The sequence below is a fragment of the Ornithodoros turicata genome, chromosome 1, assembly GCF_037126465.1.
Source record: "Ornithodoros turicata isolate Travis chromosome 1, ASM3712646v1, whole genome shotgun sequence".
Classification (NCBI taxonomy): domain Eukaryota; kingdom Metazoa; phylum Arthropoda; class Arachnida; order Ixodida; family Argasidae; genus Ornithodoros; species Ornithodoros turicata.
In genome coordinates, this window is record NC_088201.1 from 194760192 (window position 1) to 194782794 (window position 22603).

The 22603-nt window shown below is 45.0% G+C and overlaps 1 protein-coding gene across 7 annotated transcripts in view; it reads right to left on the reverse strand.

The window, feature by feature from the left end:
- LOC135378922 (uncharacterized) overlaps positions 1–22603 on the reverse strand; it is a 102940-nt gene that overhangs the window by 72194 nt on the left and 8143 nt on the right. For 2 of the 7 annotated variants that reach the window (XM_064612086.1, XM_064612088.1), the window contains exons 2-4: positions 14611–14691; positions 10656–10788; positions 5837–8662 (exon numbers count right to left, since the gene is read on the reverse strand). In XM_064612086.1, coding sequence (XP_064468156.1) covers positions 6713–7624 — 912 coding nt within the window. In that variant the 5' untranslated portion in view covers positions 7625–8662; positions 10656–10788; positions 14611–14691 and the 3' untranslated portion in view covers positions 5837–6712. Of the gene's footprint in view, positions 1–5836; positions 8663–9042; positions 9173–10655; positions 10789–11819; positions 11906–14610; positions 14692–22603 lie in introns of those variants that run through there. The other 5 variants (XR_010418636.1, XR_010418633.1, XM_064612087.1 and 2 more) reach the window with 4 other exon arrangements.

Here is a 22603-nt window from a genome sequence, read left to right on the forward strand (position 1 = left end):
TGGTAAAACTAGGCTTTAGAGGACGTTTTCTCTCATTTTTTTCAAATTATTTATCAGATAGGCAACAGCTGGTGTCTGTGTGTGGTTTTCAAAGTACATTGACTCGGGTTAACACTGGTGTTCCGCAGGGTTCAATACTTGGACCGTTGCTTTTTAATGTATTTGTGAATGATATTAGTGGGATCGGTTTGCATAGCAAGATCTTCCAGATCTTCCCTTATAATCGTAAGCGAGACGTTTGAGGAGGCGGCGCGTGATATTCAATCAGATATTATTAAGATTATCAAATGGTATAAAGGCAACAAAATTTTCGTAAACGAAAGCAAGACCAATCTAGTGTGCTTTGGAAGCTCGCGCAAGAAGAGAGGTGTATTTCCAATATTTATGCATGATGAGAGTTGCAACCAATGCGTTTGTAAACCGTTACAGTTTTCGCCAAGTATAAAGTACCTGGGTATGTTTTTTGACCAACATCATAACTGGTCTACACATGTCCTTTACATGTGTAAAAAGCTTCGGCTCGTGTCATTGTATTTGTTTAGAATGAGAAGTTGTTCCTCCCCATATATTAGGAAAATGGTGTACATGGCATTAGGTGAAAGTGTTTTGAGGTATGGCATTACACTGTATGGAAGTGCGCCTAGAACGTGGATAGCAAATATCGACAAGATTCTTAAGGGCATCTCTCAAAACATCGCCTACGGTACGTCTGGTGTAAACGGCAATTTCACTATTCTTTCGCTTCGTAATCTCTTTCGGTATTCTGTAATAACCAGGCATTACTATAGTACAGATTATAAAAAAAGTAATTGTTCGGAAAAGGTCTCAAAGAAGTTTATTGCCTATATATCAAGAGCCCCGTGTTCGAACCAATTATGGGAGAGGTCAAAGGAGGTTCTATATTCCCAATACATTTCATGCCATACCTAACCAATTTTTGGTAGCATCATCCAGACGTAAGGCTTTTAAACAGATAAAGCGTTTTCTGTTGGCATCTTTATAATTTCGGTCACTAAGTGATGTGACTACCTTTAGATTTTCTTTCTTGTAGTGTTTGTACAACATCGAGTTTAGCTGCTGTCTGACTGGTGTGACCCACAAGCCTTAGAGGCTTAGGTCACCCACGATATAAAACTGTACATACAACTTGAATAAAAAATGTTATGTTATGTTATGTTATCCGGCCATCAAGTTCACCAATTCGTATTCCGCTTTCACTGTCAACTTCTTAGATGTACAGGTAAAGTTAACCAACGGAGTCTTGTCCACAAACCTGTTCCGTAAACCTACGGACTCTCAACAGTACCTAGCATTTAACAGTTGTCACCCGCGTCATACTAAACTTGCCATCCCTTACAGCCAGGCACTTCGGTACAGGCGTATCTGTTTCAGTGACGACGACCTGAGCAGCAATCTAGCTGAACTGAAACAAACATTCATCGATCGCCAATTTCCACCTAATTTGGTTGACGACGCACTAAACAGAGATCGCAAAGTAGATCGCAAAGCCCTGTTCCAAAACCACAAACGCATGATTGATAATAGTTCCGTAAACCTCATTTTAACATTTAGCAGCAATATTCCAAGCGTTAACAGTATACTAAACCGTCACCACAGCATCCTTCTCCAATCAGAGCGCATGGGACAAATTTTCCCTCAGCCACCGCGGGTTACGTATAGGCGCGCACGCAACCTGCACGATAATGTAGTTAGCTCTAATGTTGGCAAGCCAGCACATCCAGGAACCGGTTGCCGCCCGTGCGATGGTCGCAGGTGTCAAATATACATATTAATGCAAAGCGCCCAAGTACTTAAAAGCACAAATTCTAATTTTTCCGTCAAAATTAATGGTGACTTTGACTGTAATTCATCTAACGTCATTTATGTCATTCAGTGCGACATGTGCCAAGCACAATACGTAGGTCAGAATAAAACATCATTTCGGATCAGGTTCAACAACCACCGGTCTGACGTTACAAAAAAGCCAAACCTCCCGGTCTCGTCATTTCAAACAACCAGGTCATTCCCTAAATAATGTGTCACTTTTAATTCTCCAGTCAAATTTTAGCTCAGATCGGTGCAGAGAACAACGCGAATCCTATCTCATTCACAAATTCAAATCAACCATTAACGAAGATCTCGGAGCACTGTCAACGGTAAGAAATCTGGCCGCCTAGTTGAGCTTCTTTCTTTCCGTTCCTTTCTTTCCATTCTTTTTTTCTTTTTTTGTTCAGCAAAGTCCGAAGCAGCACACACCCTGCCTAGGAATGTTTTTTCCCAAATACGGAGAGGGACCAAAGGAGAATGACCTCACCACCCGGACTTGACCTTCTGGAATATTCCCGTAGCTGACTCACCGACAACCGCGTGTGGCGTGCCTTGTACCGATGATGACGTCACACACCAAACCTATTTAAGCAATCTATAACCCCCAGCGCATCTTTTGTCCTGACGAAGACAGTGCCAGTGTCGAAACGTTGACCCTGTTTCTCATTCAACTTTTAATTTTTGTCCATTAAATGAACTAGTGTTTCTAACTTACCTAAAATCTGTTGTCCGCGTCTTTTTCCTTCCACAACTGTAAAACTTCGTGGCCGTTTGACTTTTGTACTTCCCTCGACCTATATATATATATATATATCGCATTTCATGGAGGCCGTCTCCACGGACAGCGCTGACAGAAGCGGTGTCGTTGACGTAACGCCACAGAAGTTTGAGGTGTTCGAGATCGACCTTTACCTCCTAGGAGTAGATTAGTGGTGCTATCTGTGCATACTAAGTGACAAGTTCTACTTTTGTTTTAGTGCTGTCGCTAAAGGCTTCTCGAAAAAGACGGGATCTTCTGGATAGCTGATGTTTAATTTTTCTGTTACTTTGACTCTCAAGACGCATTTTTCGTATTTTCCCTTGGCAGAGTAAGATCGGTGGTCAGAGGAACGGTTTACACGGAGGTCTGACCCTTTGCATTCTTTAGTCTCATGGCTTGCCGCACTGTGTGCAACAGGCAGAGCCACGAGACGCATCATGCAGAATGTCCGGACTTGTTGCGTCGAAAACAACAAAACGGTTTCGGCATATACAGTCGAACACCTACCGAGAGGTCGCCTACTTTGAGTTTTCCTGGAAGTGTGCGCCTCTGAGATGTCAGTACTCCATTCGGTGTAGGAACGTATTCCCCATTTTTACGTATATTAATCTTACGTGAGTCCACGAGGTCCTGATAATTTGGGATCACTCTGGTTTACACTTCGAAAAATAAACTTCGAGAATAAACTCCTCGAAATAAATCACGAAAAAATCCACGGTGTAAAGATAAAGCTGTAAAAATCAACTTTTGTGATACAAACGCTTCAGATTCAAACTTTCAAAATAAATCGTCTCTGATTGGTCGACAGGCACGACAGCCTCAGAGCACCGAAGGCTTTTGGCTCCCGCGTCTCAAAATAGTTCCCCCCAGGGTGAGGCTTTTTGCGGTGGGCTGGGAACGAGAGTACTGAGTCTGGACGAATCGTTTACTGTATTCTCCGCCGGCTATCAGGATTCTGTTGACACTGCAGTTAATGATTTGTTCTGCTGCTCGCCTGTCAAATTTGAGTATGTCGAACTCTGAATTCGTGTCGTGTCACCAAATGAGTTCCCGGTGTTGGTCCCAGCCACGGTGGACACCTGCTATTTTATGAACATTGTCGCGAACATCGCCATTGTGTTGATGTGTTGTGTTTATCCGTCTGTATCTGTTTGTGTGTTTTCCAGCCTCAGAACCGTAGAATCGTGAAATCGGAACCTGCCTGTGGTTTTCGTTGTGAGCCTACGTTCTGATAAACGCAGGGAACAGGTACTGGACAGACTCTCGAAATGCATTTCTGCAAATACGTTGCATATGAATGTGAAGAAATTGTGTGTTTGTTTGCAAGAAAAAACTATTTTCTCTCGGATGAATAACTTGAGTCAGCAGAGGTCCTAATTTTTTGTAACCAGCATACGGTAATCTCAAAGTGTAACGAAATAAGATTCTAATTTCAGGAACATCCACATTGATTCGCGCACCTTCCTAGACAACGATTTGCCATGCAAAAGCTGCAAAAGATGTATCTAGACGTAATACTTCAAGCACTTTGTTTTCACTGGTCTTTGAATACCCTGGAACCTAAGAATGCCATTTTCTTATATACCGTGAAATTTTCTCACAGAAATTTTTGCATCTTTTTTATTCACGTGGATATACAGTGCAAATTCTGGTTATCAAATGTTGGAACTGAAGAAAACCAAGCGCAATAAGTAACTGAAATCAGAAGTGCGAGAAATGAATGGCACCCTCTGTTGTATTTGTTTGCCTTCCTTTCTCTGCTACGATCTTCACATTCAGAAATCCTGAAGTACGTTTATTAGCAGGTCACTCTTTATGCCAAGCACCCACGCCAAGAAGAGGTCTAAAATTTACGGTACCAGCTACTTCATTGTATGGTACCCTTGCACCTATTTTTACAGCTTATAAATATTGTGCTGAAATATGAAACCGCTATAAAACTTGCATCCTGCGGGACATTACATTAAATGTGCTGCTTGCAGTTCTGCAGCGTTGTTTCTTCCTCACGTTCAAGTGAAAAGTCAAAAAGAACGCTCCGAGACTTACTCTCACACAACCATTATTTCGGGGACATGTCCTCGCACTAAATGGTCACGAGCATACTTTTGAAAACTATAGCGGCACATAAGGAAACCGACGTTGCATTTGCACCAACCTTCTATTTCCAATAATTAAACGAGACCTAATTAGTACATCCACTTCGGTGTAGAACATGTTGTCATCCCTTGTAACTGCAAAAATATGATTTCTCTAAGAATAAAAAAAGTCGGTCTTCAGTGTCGGTTTCTGTATTTTGTTTATGTAACATATAGTTATCAGAGTGGTTTAAACCTCCTCGCAGAAGTTGCAGGTGTTCATCAGCTTTATTTTGAGATGGACAGGGAGTTTCATTGCCTGGGGCGATACTCTACCCCATAGCTGCTTGTGGTGTGAGGAAGGAAATAATGTCCCATGGAGTCCAAAATTGCTATAAGAGCTTTGAGACCAGGCATTCGTGGGCTCGATTTAGCCATAAGCCAGGCAATTTTATCTGAAAATGGCAGTTTGGAAAGCTTGGTAGTGTGGGCAGTGACACTGAATATACTCTGAGTCTTCTACAGCACTGCAGTGACAGTATGTGAAAGAGTCAACTTGCCTCAGATGGTAATGGCACTGAGCTGTAAATGCCCCATTGAGTCACAGTCCATGAGTCACAGTGCACCATCTTGGCGAGAAGTGTTTTGTGGCATCCAAAAACCAAGCTGTGGGTCAACATTGCTCAGTATAGACGGGAGGAGAATGTCAGTTGTCCATTGACAGGAAGACTATTTATACAATCCATTGATGTGTTGGTGAACGACATCTGCTGTCTACATGACCACTAACAGTCCTTTGCTATCTTTCACTGTGATTTAATTAAACACCTCCCTCATGTGACGATGTTCCCGGCACAGTTTTACCTTGCTGAACCACTTTTCGCGGCTCTTATCAAACATAACATTAGCGGTTCTTCGTAGGCTGAGGCCGATGAACGCAAGAGACGTTTACATGATGTTTGCGTCGATTACCGTCGTGACAAATGGTCGACACAGCAGTTTTGCGGTACGTTTTATATGTTGCTCATCCTGGACATTTTTCGCTACCCGATTTCCTGTCCAAAACAGCTACGACTGCATCAATGTCATTTCACGCATGAATTCCTTCATGAGTTGCACGCGCGTGTTAGCACACCAAGTCGTTACACGTCTGAAGAATAAATACCTGAGGAAATCGGCAGAAGAAACATATGCTTTATTAGAGCTTGCAGTGATTATCCTTTTTATGCAGCCGATCCCGCAACACAATACGGCTCGATACTCCATTTTCTCAAATAGCCTCGTCCTCAATGGTAGCCGAACGGCGGAACCGCTGAAGCATTGTTTTCCTAGTATTCATACGCGTAGTTATTTACGCCTGTAACTTAATTAAATTAATGAATAATTGAGAGATACATGCTGAATACGACCAAGTATTGCATAAAGACTCCTTATTCTGGAGTGTGACCCTCTTAAACACTGATTTTCTCACGTAAAACACTGGACTGCATAGACCCATTGTGATTTATTTTGACAGCTTGGATGTCAAAGGATTGGAATTTGAAGGGTGGATTTCTTAGCGTGGATTTCAAAAGTTTTAATATTAAGAGTGGGTAACAGGGTACACCCGATAATTTAGGCCCATATGAAGATCTCCTCAGCCGGCACATCAATCAGCTGTGAAACTGGGATGACGCTTCTGCAAGTGTTCAGTACCGTGTACAATAAATCTGAAATGCCTTTCCCATCATTTCTTGCGCGTTCAGGATACGTCTGCGGACTTTTTGTTTGCTCATTTTAAAAGGAAGTCTCCAGATCTTATGCTTGATTTGATTTGATTTGGGCTTTTCTGGCGCATTAGCTACTAAGGCCATACTGCGCCAAATACCAGTGTAAGTTTATCTGGGTAAAATTTGTGTATTTACTAAAACAGTGTTGAGTGCTGGGTTAGTAATTAAAATCACGGATCCTTTAAAAACCCGGTATCTCTAAAAAAAACATATAGATCTTTTCAAAGGGTATGATACTTTGATCGCCCAGCAAAAGCGCCGGGTGGAGCGGTAAGAAGTTTCTATAGAATAAAAAAAAAATGACGTTCACGAAGATGCTGACATGCTGGGCATACAATTAGGATATGGAGGATTGAGAGTTGTTCCCCACAGTGATTGCACCCGGGAGGGTCTTCTTCCCGTAAGATATATCCATGTGTTAAGTATGTGTGTCCCAAACCGAGCCGACAAGATAGCACCCCATACAGTCGATTGGATGCAGATGGAGAAGGGCCTATCTTTGGTTTTGTAGTGTGTAATTTGTTGCTTGTCTGTTGGTCCCAAAAGCTCTGCCAGTGTCTGTTAATGCTGCTTTTTAAACATAGCCTGAGATATTTTGATGGAATGTCGAAAGTCGTAATGTCGTCTGTTAGGGCAGCAGCAGCTGCTCGATCGGCCTTTTCATTTCCGGGTATCCCAACATGGCTGGGTACCCAGCAGAGCAGTAACCGATAGGCCCTGTTAGCTATAGTGCTTGCAATGCGCCTTGCACGATGGACAATGGGGTCTTTTGTGCAATGAATGCTACAGATAGTCTGTAAAGAACTCAAAGAATCTGTGTATATGACTGATGATTTGATACGATTTTGTAAGATATAATTGAGGGCTAAAATTATGGCATACACTTCCGCTGTGAAGGCAGACACGGTGACCTTCAAACGATGTGACCTCGTAACTGTGCCAGTAATCATAGCGCACGATACCCCGGAAATAGTTTTTGAGCCATCAGTGTACAACTCTACATGGCTGCCAAAGCTATCCTTCAGCACTTCAAATTCGTGTTGCAGGACAGTGTTAGCAGTTTCACGTTTGTTGTATCTGGAAAGGGACATGTTGCATTTTGGAGGGGGCTGCCATGAGGGGATTTTCTTAGTTGCCTCAAGGATCATAGAGTTGTGCTCTGGAAACCCATAGTGTTCGACTGCTTGTGACATTCTAATACTAAAAGAAGGCACAGCTGAAGGCCTGTTCAAGAAGTGCTGTCTGAATTGTGTATCTGTCACACATTGATATGCTGGGTTCTCAGGGTGACCTCTGATTCTGAGTGCATATGAAGTAATGAGGTAAAACCTGCGTCTCTCTAAGGACCATTGATCCGGTACTATGTAAAGACTTTGTATCGGAGAAGTTCTGAAAGCTCCAAGAATTAAACACAGTCCTTGGTGGTGTACTGGATTAAGAATTTTGAGTGTAGATGGCCGTGCTGAGCCGTACACAGCACATCCATAATCCAATTTGGAAAGAACAGTGAAGACATAAATATTCTTGAGTGTGTCACGATCTGCTCCCCAGGACAGCTGAGAAAGCACCTTTGATGACCTTTACCTTGAGGTGTTTGAGGTGAGGAAGGAAAGTCAATTTCCGGTCAAATATAAGCCCAAGGAATTTATGCTCAGGCTTTACAATAATGTTGTGGCTGCCCATTTTAAGTGTTGGTTCGGGAAACAGTCCCCGTACCCTAGAAAAGGAGACACAAACAGTCTTCTCCGGGGAAAACTTAAGACCGTTTTCATGCGACCATTTGACCAACTTGTTTACTGTGAGTTGAAGTTGACGTTCGCACCTAGCAATGCTGGAAGAGGAACAAGATTTTTGTACGTCATCCACATACAGTGAATACCTGACTGAAAGAGGAATGGCACTTGCTATGGAGTTACAATGAAAAGCGTCACACTTAGGACGGATCTTTGCGGTACACCGTTCTCTTGTATGAATGGGCGACAAAGTGTCGATCCAACCTGGACCCGAAATAACCGTCCTTGAAGGAAATTGGCAATGCTGCGAAACATGCGGCCGCTTATTCCCAGAGCGTGCAGGTCCTGCAGAATACCATACCGCCATGCAGTGTCGTAAACCTTTTCGATGTCGAAAAATACGGACACACAATGCTGCCTTTGGACAAATGCTTCTCTGATGGCAGTCTCTAGCCGCAGCAGGTGATCTGTTGTCGAGCACGCAGCTCTGAAGGCACTCTGGAATTGATCGAGACATTTATTTTCTTCAAGGAAATACATCAGGCGATCATTCACCATGTGTTCAAAAGTTTTCCCTAGACAACTTGTGAGCGCTAAGGGTCGATAACTGGAAGGGTTTGAGGAGTCTTTTCCATGTTTTAGCTATGGAACAACGGTTGCCACCTTCCAGCCAGACGGAAGACAACCCTCTCGCCAGACAAGATTAAAGAAATCAAGAAGGGATCTTAAAAATGTGGAAGATAAGTGCTGGATCATGGAGTAGGTAACACGATCGGGACCTGGTACTGTAACTTTACTGGATGACAGAGCCCTTTGTAGCTCAGTCATTGTAAAGAGTGAATTGTATGCATACTTGTCACCGCCCTCGCTTGGAATCGTCTGTTTCTCAGCAGATGATTTTATTTTCAAAAAATCGCTGCTGTAGTGAGCTGAGCTGGATACATGTCGCATTTGCTCCCCAAGGGCATTGGTCTGCTCTTCCAAACTCTCACAAACTGCGCCATTTACCTGCAGTAATGGGACAGAGAAACTTGTGTAATCTCCTTTGATTTTCTTTAGCCTGTCCCATATAAGTTTTGAGAGAGCGTTACAATTTAAAGAAGATACTAAATTTTTCCAAGATTCTTTTTTCGCCTGTCTTCGTGTCCAGCGTGCTTTCCTGAATGCAAGTAAGTTTGGAGTAGTGGGGTGCCTTCGAAAGACACCCCACGCCCCATTTTGTTCTTTGCGTGTAGTTTCACAGTCGCTCGTCCACCAAGGCTTGGAGCACTTAGGGAGTCGACCGGATGTTTGTGGGATTGACTGCTGAGCGGCACTTATAATAGTGTCAGTAACAATACTATTGGCATCTTCTATACTTAAACCTTGGAAAGATGTTAGGATATTGGACTTCTCCTTGAAGAGAGTCCAATCGGCCTGTGACAGTTTCCACCGAGGTGGACGTGTACCTAAGGTATTTGTGGTATTATGCAGTTTCATGACAACCAGAAAGTGGCCGCTACCCCGAGGATCCTGCTCTACTGCCCAGTCAATGGTTTGAAACATTGATGGGCTGCACAAGGAGAGGTCGATGGCAGAGAAATATTGGTTAGCGCTGCTTACATACGAAGGATTTCCTTTGTTTAGAAGGCAGATAGACCTAGAAAGTAATATGTTTTCCAGCAATTTTCATCGCCGGTCGACTATCGAGCTGCCCCATAAACAGTTATGGGCAATAAAATCTCCCAGTAAGAGGAAAGGCGGCGGGAGTTCGTCAATTAAAGTTTCGAGAGTGTTCTGAGCAACCACAGCTGATGGTGGCAGGTACACGGAACATACAGTTATGACCACTTGAAGACAAATTTGAACGGCGACTGCCTCGAGTGCTGTTTTTAGTGGAAGGTGCTTTGCAGGGAGGGTTTTTGATGTTAGGATAGCAACACCTCCAGATGTACGTGTTGCATCAACCCGATCGTTTCGGAACAAGTTCCATCTCCGTAGTGTATGTGTTCGATGTGGATTCAAATAAGTCTCTTGTAGTGCAAAACAGAGTGTGTCATACTTGTCCGAAAGATCATTGACATCATCAATATTAGTGAGAAGCCCTCGACAATTCCACTGAAGGATCGCCATAATATAGAAAATGAGAAACGTGTGCACAAGAGGCGTTTTCGTAATAGGGAAGAGACTACTGTGTAAAGAAACTTTCATTATTTCTTCTTGGGGGGCATTACAGGCTGTCTCGGAGTTTTTTCCCGCGCAGCCGCGAGTTCCTTCGGCGATATATCGGGAAGTGAGCCACTCCCCGAAATACTGCTCTTAGGCTTTCTTTGAGATTGTGAGCTCACGCTCGCGAACGAGCCTTGCGAGCTCGTGTCATCATCGCATTCCATGGAGCTTGCCTCCACGGTTTGCGATGACGGAAGTGGCGCCTGTGAGAGTGACGCCACAGAAGAGGGTTGGGAGGTTGTGGTTACAGTTACAGGAGGTGGTGCTTCAGAAAGAGGCGTACCTGTTTTGTCACTTTGTGTTGCATTCTCTGTCTGTGCTCGAGGTAGACTACCGCACCATATGCCCTTGGGCTGGCGTCTGCGAAAATATGCAACTTGCGCAGCCTGTCGACGAATGAGTTGCTCGCTATCACCCTAGAAACAGATATAAGTTACAGTTCCGCGAAGACGTTGTGATATTCAGAACAGTGGTCCCAACTTCATTCATAAACGCACATTGCTTTCCAAATTTTCATACTCCTTCGTGAGAAATTTGAGAAAAACTACCGGGCGGCGGTTCCACTTGTGACGTCATACTTGGAACTGCGCGGATTGGATAGCCACACCTAGCCAGCTCTGCCTGGCAACCAGTCTGTGTTTACACTCCGTCATGGCCGCTGTATCGTGCTGAAATAGCTGTCACGAGCTATCGGAGACCACCGCACCGTTTTATCATGTTTCTTATAAGAAATACTTCGTCTTCGAGCACGTACTCGTTCTCGTTCTCAATAGCTTTGGTGGTGCTTTCTGCACGCGCAGCAAGTCCGCGCATAGTGCGCTGCCAAAGCTATTGAGAATGCGTACGAGTACGTCACACGTTAGGTGTTCTTGTTGGTCGCATGAAGCACAGTGCGGGCACAGAATGTCCGCTCACGACGGCCGTCGTTGCACAACGAGGCCATCCTGTAAGGCTTGTTAAAGAATACCGGCAAAACTATCTTTGAGGCTATTAACGACAGGAATTATCACGGAACACACCCAAAACATTCACCTTCGCCCATAGGTCTCCGCCATCACATCGACGATTTGGCGTTAGCCAAGCCACGAGCGCGGCTAAGCCAGGACGAAGCCGGGATTGGTCAGGGTTTGCCGACCACAGGACCGCCGTGCCAGGGAAATTTAAAAAAATTGTTTTCTTAAAAACTACAAACAAATGGGTGAACATTTTTCACATGTATGCTCCCTGTGCGGAAACGAACGCACAGCACAAGCATAGCTCCATTCTGTCGCAGTCGAAAATCGGCGGAGCTGAGCTTTAACGACAGATGAAAAGGATTTCTGGAACTGGAACGGAGATGCCTTCTTCCTGGCTTCTGGATAGCTTAGTTTCTGTGTGACTTTGATGTGCATCACCTCTTTCTCAAACTTCCACTTTGGACAAGACCTAGAGTATGAAGGATGGTCACCTGCGCAGTTGACGCAGTGATCCGGCCCTCTGCACTCCTTAGAGTTGTGGTCCTGCTTGCTTCAGCGGGCACAGCATGCAGAACCTCTGCAAGTGTCGGAAGGATGACCAAAGCGGTTACACTTGAAGCATCTGAGAGGGTTAGGGATATATGGCCGCACCTCTGCAGTCAGATACCCTACCTTGAGCCTTTCTGGTAAGGTCGGGTAGTCAAATGTGAGGACTGTGTTGCGTGTCGTTATGTACTCATTGTTCTTCTTGATTTTGATTTTTCTTACGTCGATCATCTTTTGGCTTTTCAGATCTTCAAGAATTTCTTCTGACGGAACATCAATGAGTTCAGCTAACGACACAACACCACGGGAGGTATTCAGAGTCCTATGCAAGGTTGATGATATTTTGATTCCGAGCATCTGCTGTGTGTTCAGAATTCGTTCACAGTCAGCTTCCGAAGTACATTTAAGGAATAAGACACCTCATCTGAGGCGCTTAATTTCAGTCACATTTTTTGACAGCGATGCCACCGCCTCCTCAATGAAAAACGGTGACATTTTTCTAAGTGGAGTGTTCTGTTCATTATCAGTGATTGCACTGCTAATGACAATGTATTTTGCTTGAAAGGCGTCGAACGCCTTTTTGAAGACTTCGGTCCGCGGGCGCTTGCCGCCCGCGATCAAGGAGGAAAAGGAATTTTTAACCATATGAGGGTTAAGAAAATGAATGTTCCCATTGGTCACCCACACTTTACATTCATACATGTGGGAAGGTCCCGTTGCTTTAAGGAAAACCCATCGGCCGGGGCTTGACCAAGACCCCGACCGCCACCGTTCAAGGTTTCTGACCCTTCACCTTGCATCTCCTCGGCACGGTACGGTTAACACCTTGGGACTGGGGCTGGGGTCCGTGGTGGCGCCACTCACGAAACATCAGCCGAAGCCGGTGCACCCTCCGGTGTCCAGATCTTATGCGTTGGATTTTAACGATATTTGTTAGACCGATGCCAGGACTTTTTTTGTGAACAAGAAAAAAAAAGGTGACATCTTTCCCAGCACATTTTTGTCTTTGTGAGTGTCGAACCAGAGAGTACGATGTACTTCGCAGTGAAATCTCTCGATACAGTCCGTAATGGGGTCGGGGCGCTTTGCCCCGATATCGGAAGAAAGAAAAAAATTTGTCCACGTAGAGGTGCTCCTACCCGTCACCCGCACTTCACACCGAGAGATGTGGAAAGGGCTTGGCAGTTTAGCAACCCATCGGCAAGGAATGGACCGATGTCGCGACCGCTACTGTTTAAGGCTCCTGCCCTTCGCCCTGCATCTCCTGAGCGAGGTACTCATAACACCTTGGGACAGGGAACTGGGGTTCGTGGTTGCGCCATCTCAACAAATAGCTGCATGTACAGATGCCCCCTGCTGGGCAGTCTTGCACAGAAGTGCATTACAAAGCGCGGTACCGAAGCTAACTGACTGCATGTTGAGAACATCTTTACAAGTTCATCGTGTCGTCCGAGCAAGGGATAGCCGTTTCCTCTACTTGGGACTTACCATGACGGCGCAGGGAAGTGACACGATCTTGCGTCGGCACAGATAGTGTGTCTACCTTCTGCAACCTAAACATTATGCATGTTTGGCGTACGATATCTGCACTGGCGAAAAAGAAAAAAAAAACTTCCTAATGGACATTATAAAATAAGCTTATCTAGATGTGGATCGTACGAACTAGATGAACAACCGGATCCCGATCTGATACCCAAAAGAGCATGTGTGCGGTCTCAATGCCTATTATGATTCCAAGCAAGCACATGTGAAATGAATTCGTTTTTGTTGTTCTTGATGAACGTTGTATTTGACCTTTGCCAAAGGTTTGGAGGGGGTGGAAGAGGTCTGGATAAATCACTTGTTCCGAATTTTAACACTTTATGATCCGAAACAGTCACTTTGAGGTAACAGTGATTAATTGGGAATAGCACACCTACTCGGAATAGCTTCATCAGGCGCCTCATTATTCCTTCAGAGGGACTATTCAAGGGCAGTAAAGAAACCCAGGGTTAACTGTATCAAAAGATTTCTTTTCTGGCTCATGTCTCTCATCCAGTGTCACTGCCCCCCCCCCCTTTCCCACTCAAGCATGTTCAGTTCCCTGTCACTCAGATGACCATAGCGGGCATCTCGGAGGGGACACATGTTGGAGAAGGTATCTTCCTGGATTGAAATGCTTCCAGTCGTTCGAACACTTCTCTGGTACGTTTTTGTCTTTCTGTGCGGGAAGGAAGACTCTGCGGCCCTACTTTATCGTTCCGCGATAGATAAGAACGCATAAGCGCGGACGCGCGACCACAAATGGGCGGAGTCAAAGCGCTCATTTTCTTGTTATTTTGGTTTCGTCACTGGTCATCCTATCAGAGCCAGTCAGATCTTGCGACCACCTGAAGAGAAAATCTGACCCGGGGCTTAGAGTTGTTGATAGCGCTGCCTCCTGTCGACTTCCATTGTGCTTTTTTTGCAGTTTTTTTTTCATTAGTTACCCACTTGACACAGCAGTACTCGAGCAGATTAACACCGACACTGAGAAGTCATGCAGCAAACGTCTCCCTTTCAACTGTAGACAGTCTTTCTGTGGACAGCACGAGTACTGTTTAGTTGCCATCCGATGCAGCAAGGATAGGAAATGGAGGAATAAAAATAAAAGAAAAACAAGCTCTGCATGCCAGAACACCTAGATAATTACATCATCCTCTATGCCAGCACCAATATATGTACTTGTAAGAGCTGTGTGACATGAATTATGTTTACCTGGCTATGTGTGCGCTGTTCACTGTGCACAACAGCACTGCATGGCTGTGTTCTTGATAGTTCGTCGCTCATCTTGACCTCCTGCAATAGATGATATCTTTACTGTGTGGTTGTTATACTGCGATATTTCTGAGGGTTAGTATTCCAGATAATTGCTTACATTAGACAAAGTTGCTAACTAATCTCATTAAATGGAAAGCACCGTTCACACATGTAGTACATTGGATTGAAAATGCTTTTGTGATGATCGAGCTCCCTTGAACTTATTTATTATATGTTTATTTATTTGATTATACTACAAAGTTCGAGGGCACAGGTAGGAGGGGTGCAATAACAGCGAGTAGGAATTGTCAGAAAAGCGAAGTACTACATTTTTTGAAGGAGTATAGAGATATGAGGCGTGGAATAGATCATGGCTACCGTCTGCCAGTCCAAGAAAGGAACTGCATAATATTCTCTTTTTTTCTTTTTTGTTGCGCTGAACGTTCACGGTGGGATATTGCTCCAGTTGTGTTTGGTGCATGGAAATAAGAAGTATATGTAACACTTGACATGTGAGTAGGCACTTTTGGCCAAGCGGGCTGGAAGGTTCTGGGGAAAAGTTGCAAAATTTATCTTGACTTCCACAGCGCGGGAGACAAAACGTCATAATAAGAGGGACGAGATAGCACGCCTGTAGGCGTTCTATACCATCTCTACTATTCTGACCTTGTATCACCATGTCCTGTGCAGTAGAAAAGTCGATATAAATATGTAGCAACTTCCCTGCTACGCATTCTCGTCCAAAGTTTATCGTTTATGTTCCGTTCAATACGTTGCGTATATATATAACGAGTTGGATCGGACGGTACGTAATTATAGTTGAAATAAATGAGAGACAGAAGACGAAAGTAGGGGAAGTAACAAAAAAGGAGTTACTTCCCTACTTTACTTCCCCTACTTTCGTCTTCTGTCTCCCATTTATTTCAACTATAATTACAATAGCCGTCCGATCCAACTCCAATTTTTCAATATATATATATAGCCTGTAGCCTCCCGGTTTCCCGCCATTTTAGTCGATTCCATTAGTAACGTCGCACTTTTTATTTTAGAGTCAAATTTCACATCCGATCGCTGCAGAGAGCAACGCGAATCGTACTTGTTCCAATTCGTACAAATCGTACAAATTCCAATCTCTAATAAATGAGGATAAAGGAGTGCTATCAACTGTAAGAAGCATATCCGGATAACTTTTTTCCTGTGTGTCCTCGGAGTGGCCGCTGCCTCTTTTCTTCTTTTCTTTACAGCTGGACACAATGACGCTAAGAACACCCCGGACAACAGGTTTTCAACGAGCGCGACCCCAGACCTCTCTGGAAGTCCAAGGCTTTGACACGTAATCTCTCCAGCCGATGACCTAGGAACCTTCCGGAACCTTCCAGAACATGACTCACTGACGACTGCCTTACAGTGGAATTGTACCGGCTGTGACGACACTTTTGTAACTTTGACCTTGTCCATAGATTTTTTGTCTTAGTCCCGAAGAAGGCGGAGCTTCCGCCGAAACGTAGACTTGCCCAGACCCTTAATTTAAATGCCAACTTAATAAACAACTTTCCCCCACTCCCTACTTCAGTCTTTAGTGTCTTTTTTCCTCTATCTATATACAACATCCTGGTCGTTCGAACCTCCATTTTTAGCGTATATATATATATATATATATATATACGCTAAAAATGGAGGTATATAGGTATATATATATATATACATACAAATATAAAAATGAGCAAATGCTCCATGGCTGCACATGAGACATATGTTTACTGATCGAGCGTGCCACAATCCCAGCTGTGGACGGCCGTTTCGAGCTTCTTGGCTCTCATCGGCACAGCGTAGGGATGTGACACGCTCTTGGGTCGGCACAAACACTGTGTCTTTGCAAGTCATTAATGCTCCAGTATGTTAGCAACACCTATGGAGGCCGCAGTGCAAAGCCAGTAAGTACTGACACAAATATAAAAATGAGCAAAGGCTCCATGGCTGCACGTGAGACATATGTTTACTGATCGAGCGTGCCACAATCCCAGCTGTGGACGGCCGTTTCGAGCTTCTTGGCTCTCATCGGCACAGCGTAGGGATGTGACACGCTCTTGGGTCGGCACAAACACTGTGTCTTTGCAAGACATCAATGTTTCAGGGTGTTAGCAACACCTCTGGAGGCCGCAGTGCAAAACCAGTAAGTACAGATACAAATATAAAAATGAGCAAATGCTCCATGTTCTCTACTGTTTGTCGAGTTATGTCGTCTCGCGGCTTTTGGAGTATTTTTGCTCTTTGGCTGCACGTATAGCATATGTTTGTACAAACATATACTTACAAACATGTGCTATACGTGCAGCCAAAGAGCCCCGGCTATTTTTGTTCCTAGTATACTTCACTGGCTTGGCACTGGGCTTTCGGTGGTGACTTTAGTCACACTGACGGGAGGAATCACGTGCTACGTGACCTGCTGACGCCATTCGCTCAAACGCTGGCTGCCTGCGTACTGCTGATGAGGCCCAAGGAAGCCAAAACAACTGTCCAGTACTGTCATGGCGACTTTTGACTTACAAACAATTTATTTAATGAGTAATTTAACACATAGATTATATTATGCAATGAAACGGTTAAAAGAACGGTCGACATTTCGACAGTGGCACTGTCTTCGTCAGGACAAAAGAAGTACAGTGTTAGACAAAAGTTTACGGAACGCGCGAGCGGCGTATTTCCTCTAGGCAGATACACTCTAGCGGCGAGCGAAAGCGAGCGAGATCACTCGTTCAGGGTGATGGAAGAGCGCGCTTGTGGCATCTCACCGCGGTAGTAGTGGTAACTTTGCTTTTGAAATGGTTTCGTTTTCGCTCTACTGCACCGAGCGCGAATTGCTATCGCGGTACAGTGCTCTAGAAGGATATGGTGGCAAATGCGCCGCTCCCCCTCTGAAGATTATCGAGTGGATGCCGCGGCGCGGCGCTCGTGTAGCTACCCCGAGCGCGTCCGAGGAGCGCTCCATGTGAACTGTATGCGTTCTCGGTGTCATATGCGTTTCACAACGCCTTTTCGCCTGTCGTAGACGTTTCAGGGGAGACAAGAGTCCCAAGCTCGTCGCGAGCGGGCCGCAGGAGGCCAAAGGGCGCATTCTGCGGCCTATCCGCTGACTTCAAGGAATAATAGTGTCTGCAGAATGAACAAACCCCTAGCGGAAACTGCAAATGGTCATTAATAGTCATGGTTAAAAAATCGTACCAACGCTTTTTTAGCTTATCTACATGAATAGTTGGAATAAAACAGGCAAGAATATGTCGAGGGCGTGACTTCTCTATAGTACTGGTCACGTCCAGGTCTTCTTGATGACGCCAGTTTTCAGGCGCCAAAACTGTGAATTTTCTCCTTCACGCAACAGTTGGTGGGTCCCGCGTCTGACAGTTCGAATCGAAAAAAAAAAAAAAAAGAAGAAACTAGGGTTGCAGGACAGGCATTGCTCTAGTGAAATTATCCCGGAATCACGCCGTCTGCATCGCAAATAGGAATAGAATGGTGGGAACGGTTTAAGAATGGAGTAGGAATGAGACATGGTAGTAATAATTCGTGGCTTTACATCGCGAGACAACTCTGATCATGAGCGTGGTCGATCTGTAGATTGTCTTTGCCCACCTGAGGGTTCCTTAACGTCCGCCGAAATACAGGATACAGGTAGTGATCGGAGGAATGGAACGGCATCAACATTTATCAGAAGGGACCTTTCCACAAAAAGGGCAGATGTTTGCCTGGTCTGAGTGACCCCTGGTTTGCCAATCCCGAATGATGCGCAGCTACCCAGGGCTGACGAGCCGCAAACACGGCGAAACACGTGTCCTCTGGTGCTGTCGCATCGTTCCATGAGTATGTATATATATACCCCATTTTTTTAAATCTATGTGTTAAATTGCCCATTAAATAAATTAGTTTTTGTTAACGTTCCTGTAATCTGTAGTCCAAGTCTTATTATTTCACTTATATATATATATATATATATATATATATAGATCTTGAAAAGTTGGAGTTGGATCGGACGGCTACGTAATTATAGTTGAAATAAATGGGAGACAGAAGACGAAAGTAGGGGAAGTAACAAAAAAAGAGGTTTATTAAAACTTAAAAATCATAAAAGTTAGGGAGGATGTCTACGTTACGGCGGAAGCTCCGCCTTCTTCGGGACAAAAGAGCTAAATGTGGCCACGAGGCTGATAAGGGGCTTGAGAATGACGTGGTCGGTTGGGGTATATATATATATATACACTCATGGAACGATGCGACAGCACCAGAGGACGCGTGTTTCTTTAATAGCTTTTTTTCCTCATCATAATTGACTGGCTTGCACTGTGACATTGAGGAGTGCTCAGTCACCATCCCAGGTGTATATCGCTCGCTGAGCGACCTCTCGTTTGCCAATTCCGAACGATGCGCAGCTACCCAGAGCTCACGAGCCGCAAACACGGCGAAACACGTGTCCTCTGGTGTTGTCGCATCGTTCCATGAGTATCTGTTTCTCTGCGTGCAGCCATAGAAGCCATCTTAATATGTAATTTTTAATTTCAAATACGACAAGTGTCATTTACTTGTGTCTTTAATGGCTTTTCCCCCTTCCCTATAATTCACTAGCTTGCACTGTGGCATTGAGGAGTGCACAGTCACCCTCCCAGGTGTATATGGCTCGCTGAGCTACCCCTGGTTTGCAAATTCCGAACGATGCGCAGCTACCCAGAGCTGACGAGCGGCAAACACGGCGAAACACGTTTCCTCTAGCGCTGTCGCATCGTTCCATGAGTATCTGTTTCTCTGCGTGCAGCCATAGAAGCAATCTTAATCTGTAATTTTTAATTTCAAATACGACAAGTGTCATTTACTTGTGTCTTTAATGGCTTTCCCCCCTTCATTATAATTCACTAGCTTGCACTGTGGCATTGAGGAGTGCAAAGTCACCCTCCCAGGTGTATATGGCTCGCTGAGCTACCCCTGGTTTGCCAATTCCAAACGATGCGCAGCTACCCAGAGCTGACGAGCGGCAAACACGGCGAAACACGTTTCCTCTAGCGCTGTCGCATCGTTCCATGAGTATCTGTTTCTCTGCGTGCAGCCATAGAAGCAGTCTTAATCTGTAATTTTTAATTTCAAATACGACAAGTGTCATTTACTTGTTTCTTTAATGGCTTTTCTCCCTTCATTATAATTCACTGTCTTGCACCGTGGCATTGAGGAGTGCTCAGTCACCCTCCCAGCTGTATATCGCTCGCTGAGCGACCTCTGGTTTGTCAGTTCCGAATATATATGTTTGTAATTTCATCCTGCACTCCCAGCGGAGGAGAGCTGTTTCGCTCAACTTGGAGCTCTTCAGGCCGGCGTAGGGAAGTGACACAATCTAGTGTCGGCCATGATAGTGTGCTGCGGCGAGGCATCAATGTTCCACCGTGACGGTGCCACCTGTGGAGGCCGCAGTTCAAGCAAGCAAGTACATATACAAATGGAAAATAGCCGAAGCTCTCTACCTTCACGTTGAATATATGTTTGTAATTTGATCGTGCACTCTCAGCCGATGACAGCTATTTCACTCTACTTGGAGCTGTTCAGCCCGGCGTAGGGAAATGACACGATCTTGGGTCGGCCCTGATAGTGTGCCTCGGCAAGGCATCAATGTTCCACGGCATAGGTAGGGAAGTTACTTTTATTTTGTAGTGCACTACCGTTACTCACTACTTTTTCAAAAAGTAACGCGTTACGTTATTTGTTACTGTTGCGATAGTAGGCAACGCGTTACTAACGCCGTTACTTTCGCATTACTTCGCCAGTTGTCCTTATAATATGTACCATTTTTGGTTGAGTCACACAAGTGCGTTCCGCTGATTAATACACGCAATGTTGTGCACAAACATGGGTCACACATGAACAAAGCTTACATGTATGATTTATTGCAACGCAGAAGTAGTTGACACTGAAAATTTTCGTCTGTGTGGCTGAGCGGACTCCTAATGACAAGTGCGTGCTGCCCTCAAGGTTGATAGGGTCGGGTTGATAGGGGCGGTGACCTTTTATCTCACACAGTACAAATCCAAACAGCTAATCCCTTGGTACTTTGTTACTTGTTCAGACGGTAGAGGATATTGTTCTGTCGATTTTACCTCATTCATCCGAAAAATACCAGAGGGAGTGAAAAATAGAGGTGGTAAACAAAGGTGAAATCTCAACCAGGGTAGGTCAATAGTCCTTTTGCGTTCTTTGCGGGTGCCGATGTGACCTTCTTGTCATTGTTGAAGATGAATAGAAAAAATCGGGGATTTTCCCGGATTCTACACGGTCCTCGCTCAAGCTTTCAAGTTTAGAAAATGAAGCAATGTTCCCAAACACGCAGTAACGCATAACGCCGTTAGGCGTTAGTTAGTAAAAATGTAATGACATTATGTTACTCATAACTTTTCTCCCAAATGTAATGCGTTACCATATTTCACTACTCGAATGTAACGCGTTACCGGTAACGCACTACATTATATAGCGTTACTCCCCACCTATGTTCCACGATGACGGCGCCACCTGTGGAGGCCGCAGTGCAAGCCAGCAAGTACATATACCAATTGAAAATAGTCGAAACTGAGTCCTCGGCTGAGAGTGCATGATCAAATTACAAACATATGCTCAACGTGCAGCTACAGAGCTCCGCCTATTTTCCATTTGTATATGTAATTGCTAGCTTGCAGTGCGGCCTCTACAGGTGGCGCCGTCACCGTGGAACATTGATGCCTCACCGAGGCACACTATCAGGGCCGATCCAAGATCGTGTCACTTCCCTACGCCGGGCTGAAGAGCTCCAAGTAGAGTGAAATAGCTGTACTCGGCTGAGAGTGCACGACAAACATATGCTGAACGTTCAGGTACAGAGCTTCGGCTATTTTCCAGTTGTATATGTACTTGCTGGCTTGCACTGCAGCCTCCACAGGTGTCGCCGTCGCCGTAGAACATTGATGCCTCGCCGATGCGTACTATCATGGCCGACGAGTGATCGTATCACTTCCCTACGTCGGGCTGAAGAGCTCCAAGTAAAGCGAAACAGCTGTCCTCGGCTGAGAGTGCACTATCAAATTACAAACATATGCTCAACGTGAAAGTACAGAGCTTCGGCTATTTTCCAGTTGTATATGTACTTGCTGGCTTGCACTGCAGCCTCCACAGGTGGCGCCGTCGCCGTAGAACATTGATGCCTCGCCGATGCATACTATCATGGCCGACGAGTGATCGTATCACATCCCTACGTCGGGCTGAAGAGCTCCAAGTAAAGCGAAACAGCTGTCCTCGGCTGAGAGTGCACTATCAAATTACAAACATATGCTCAACGTGAAAGTACAGAGCTTCGGCTATTTTCCAGTTGTATATGTACTTGCTGGCTTGCACTGCAGCCTCCACAGGTGGCGCCGTCGCCGTAGAACATTGATGCCTCGCCGATGCATACTATCATGGCCGACGAGTGATCGTATCACTTCCCTACGTCGGGCTGAAGAGCTCCAAGTAAAGCGAAACAGCTGTCCTCGGGAGAGAGTACACTATCAAATTACTAACATATGCTCAACGTGAAAGTACAGAGCTTCGGCTATTTTCCAGTTGTATATGTACTTGCTGGCTTGCACTGCAGCCTCCACAGGTGGCGCCGTCGCCGTAGAACATTGATGCCTCGCCGATGCATACTATCATGGCCGACGAGTGATCGTATGACTTCGCTACGTCGCGCTGAAGAGCTCCAAGTAAAGCGAAACAGCTGTCCCCAGCTGAGAGTGCACTATCAAATTACAAACATATGCTCAACGTGAAAGTACAGAGCTTCGGCTATTTTCCAGTTGTATATGTACTTGCTGGCTTGCACTGCAGCCTCCACAGGTGGCGCCGTCGCCGTAGAACATTGATGCCTCGCCGATGCATACTATCATGGCCGACGAGTGATCGTATCACTTCC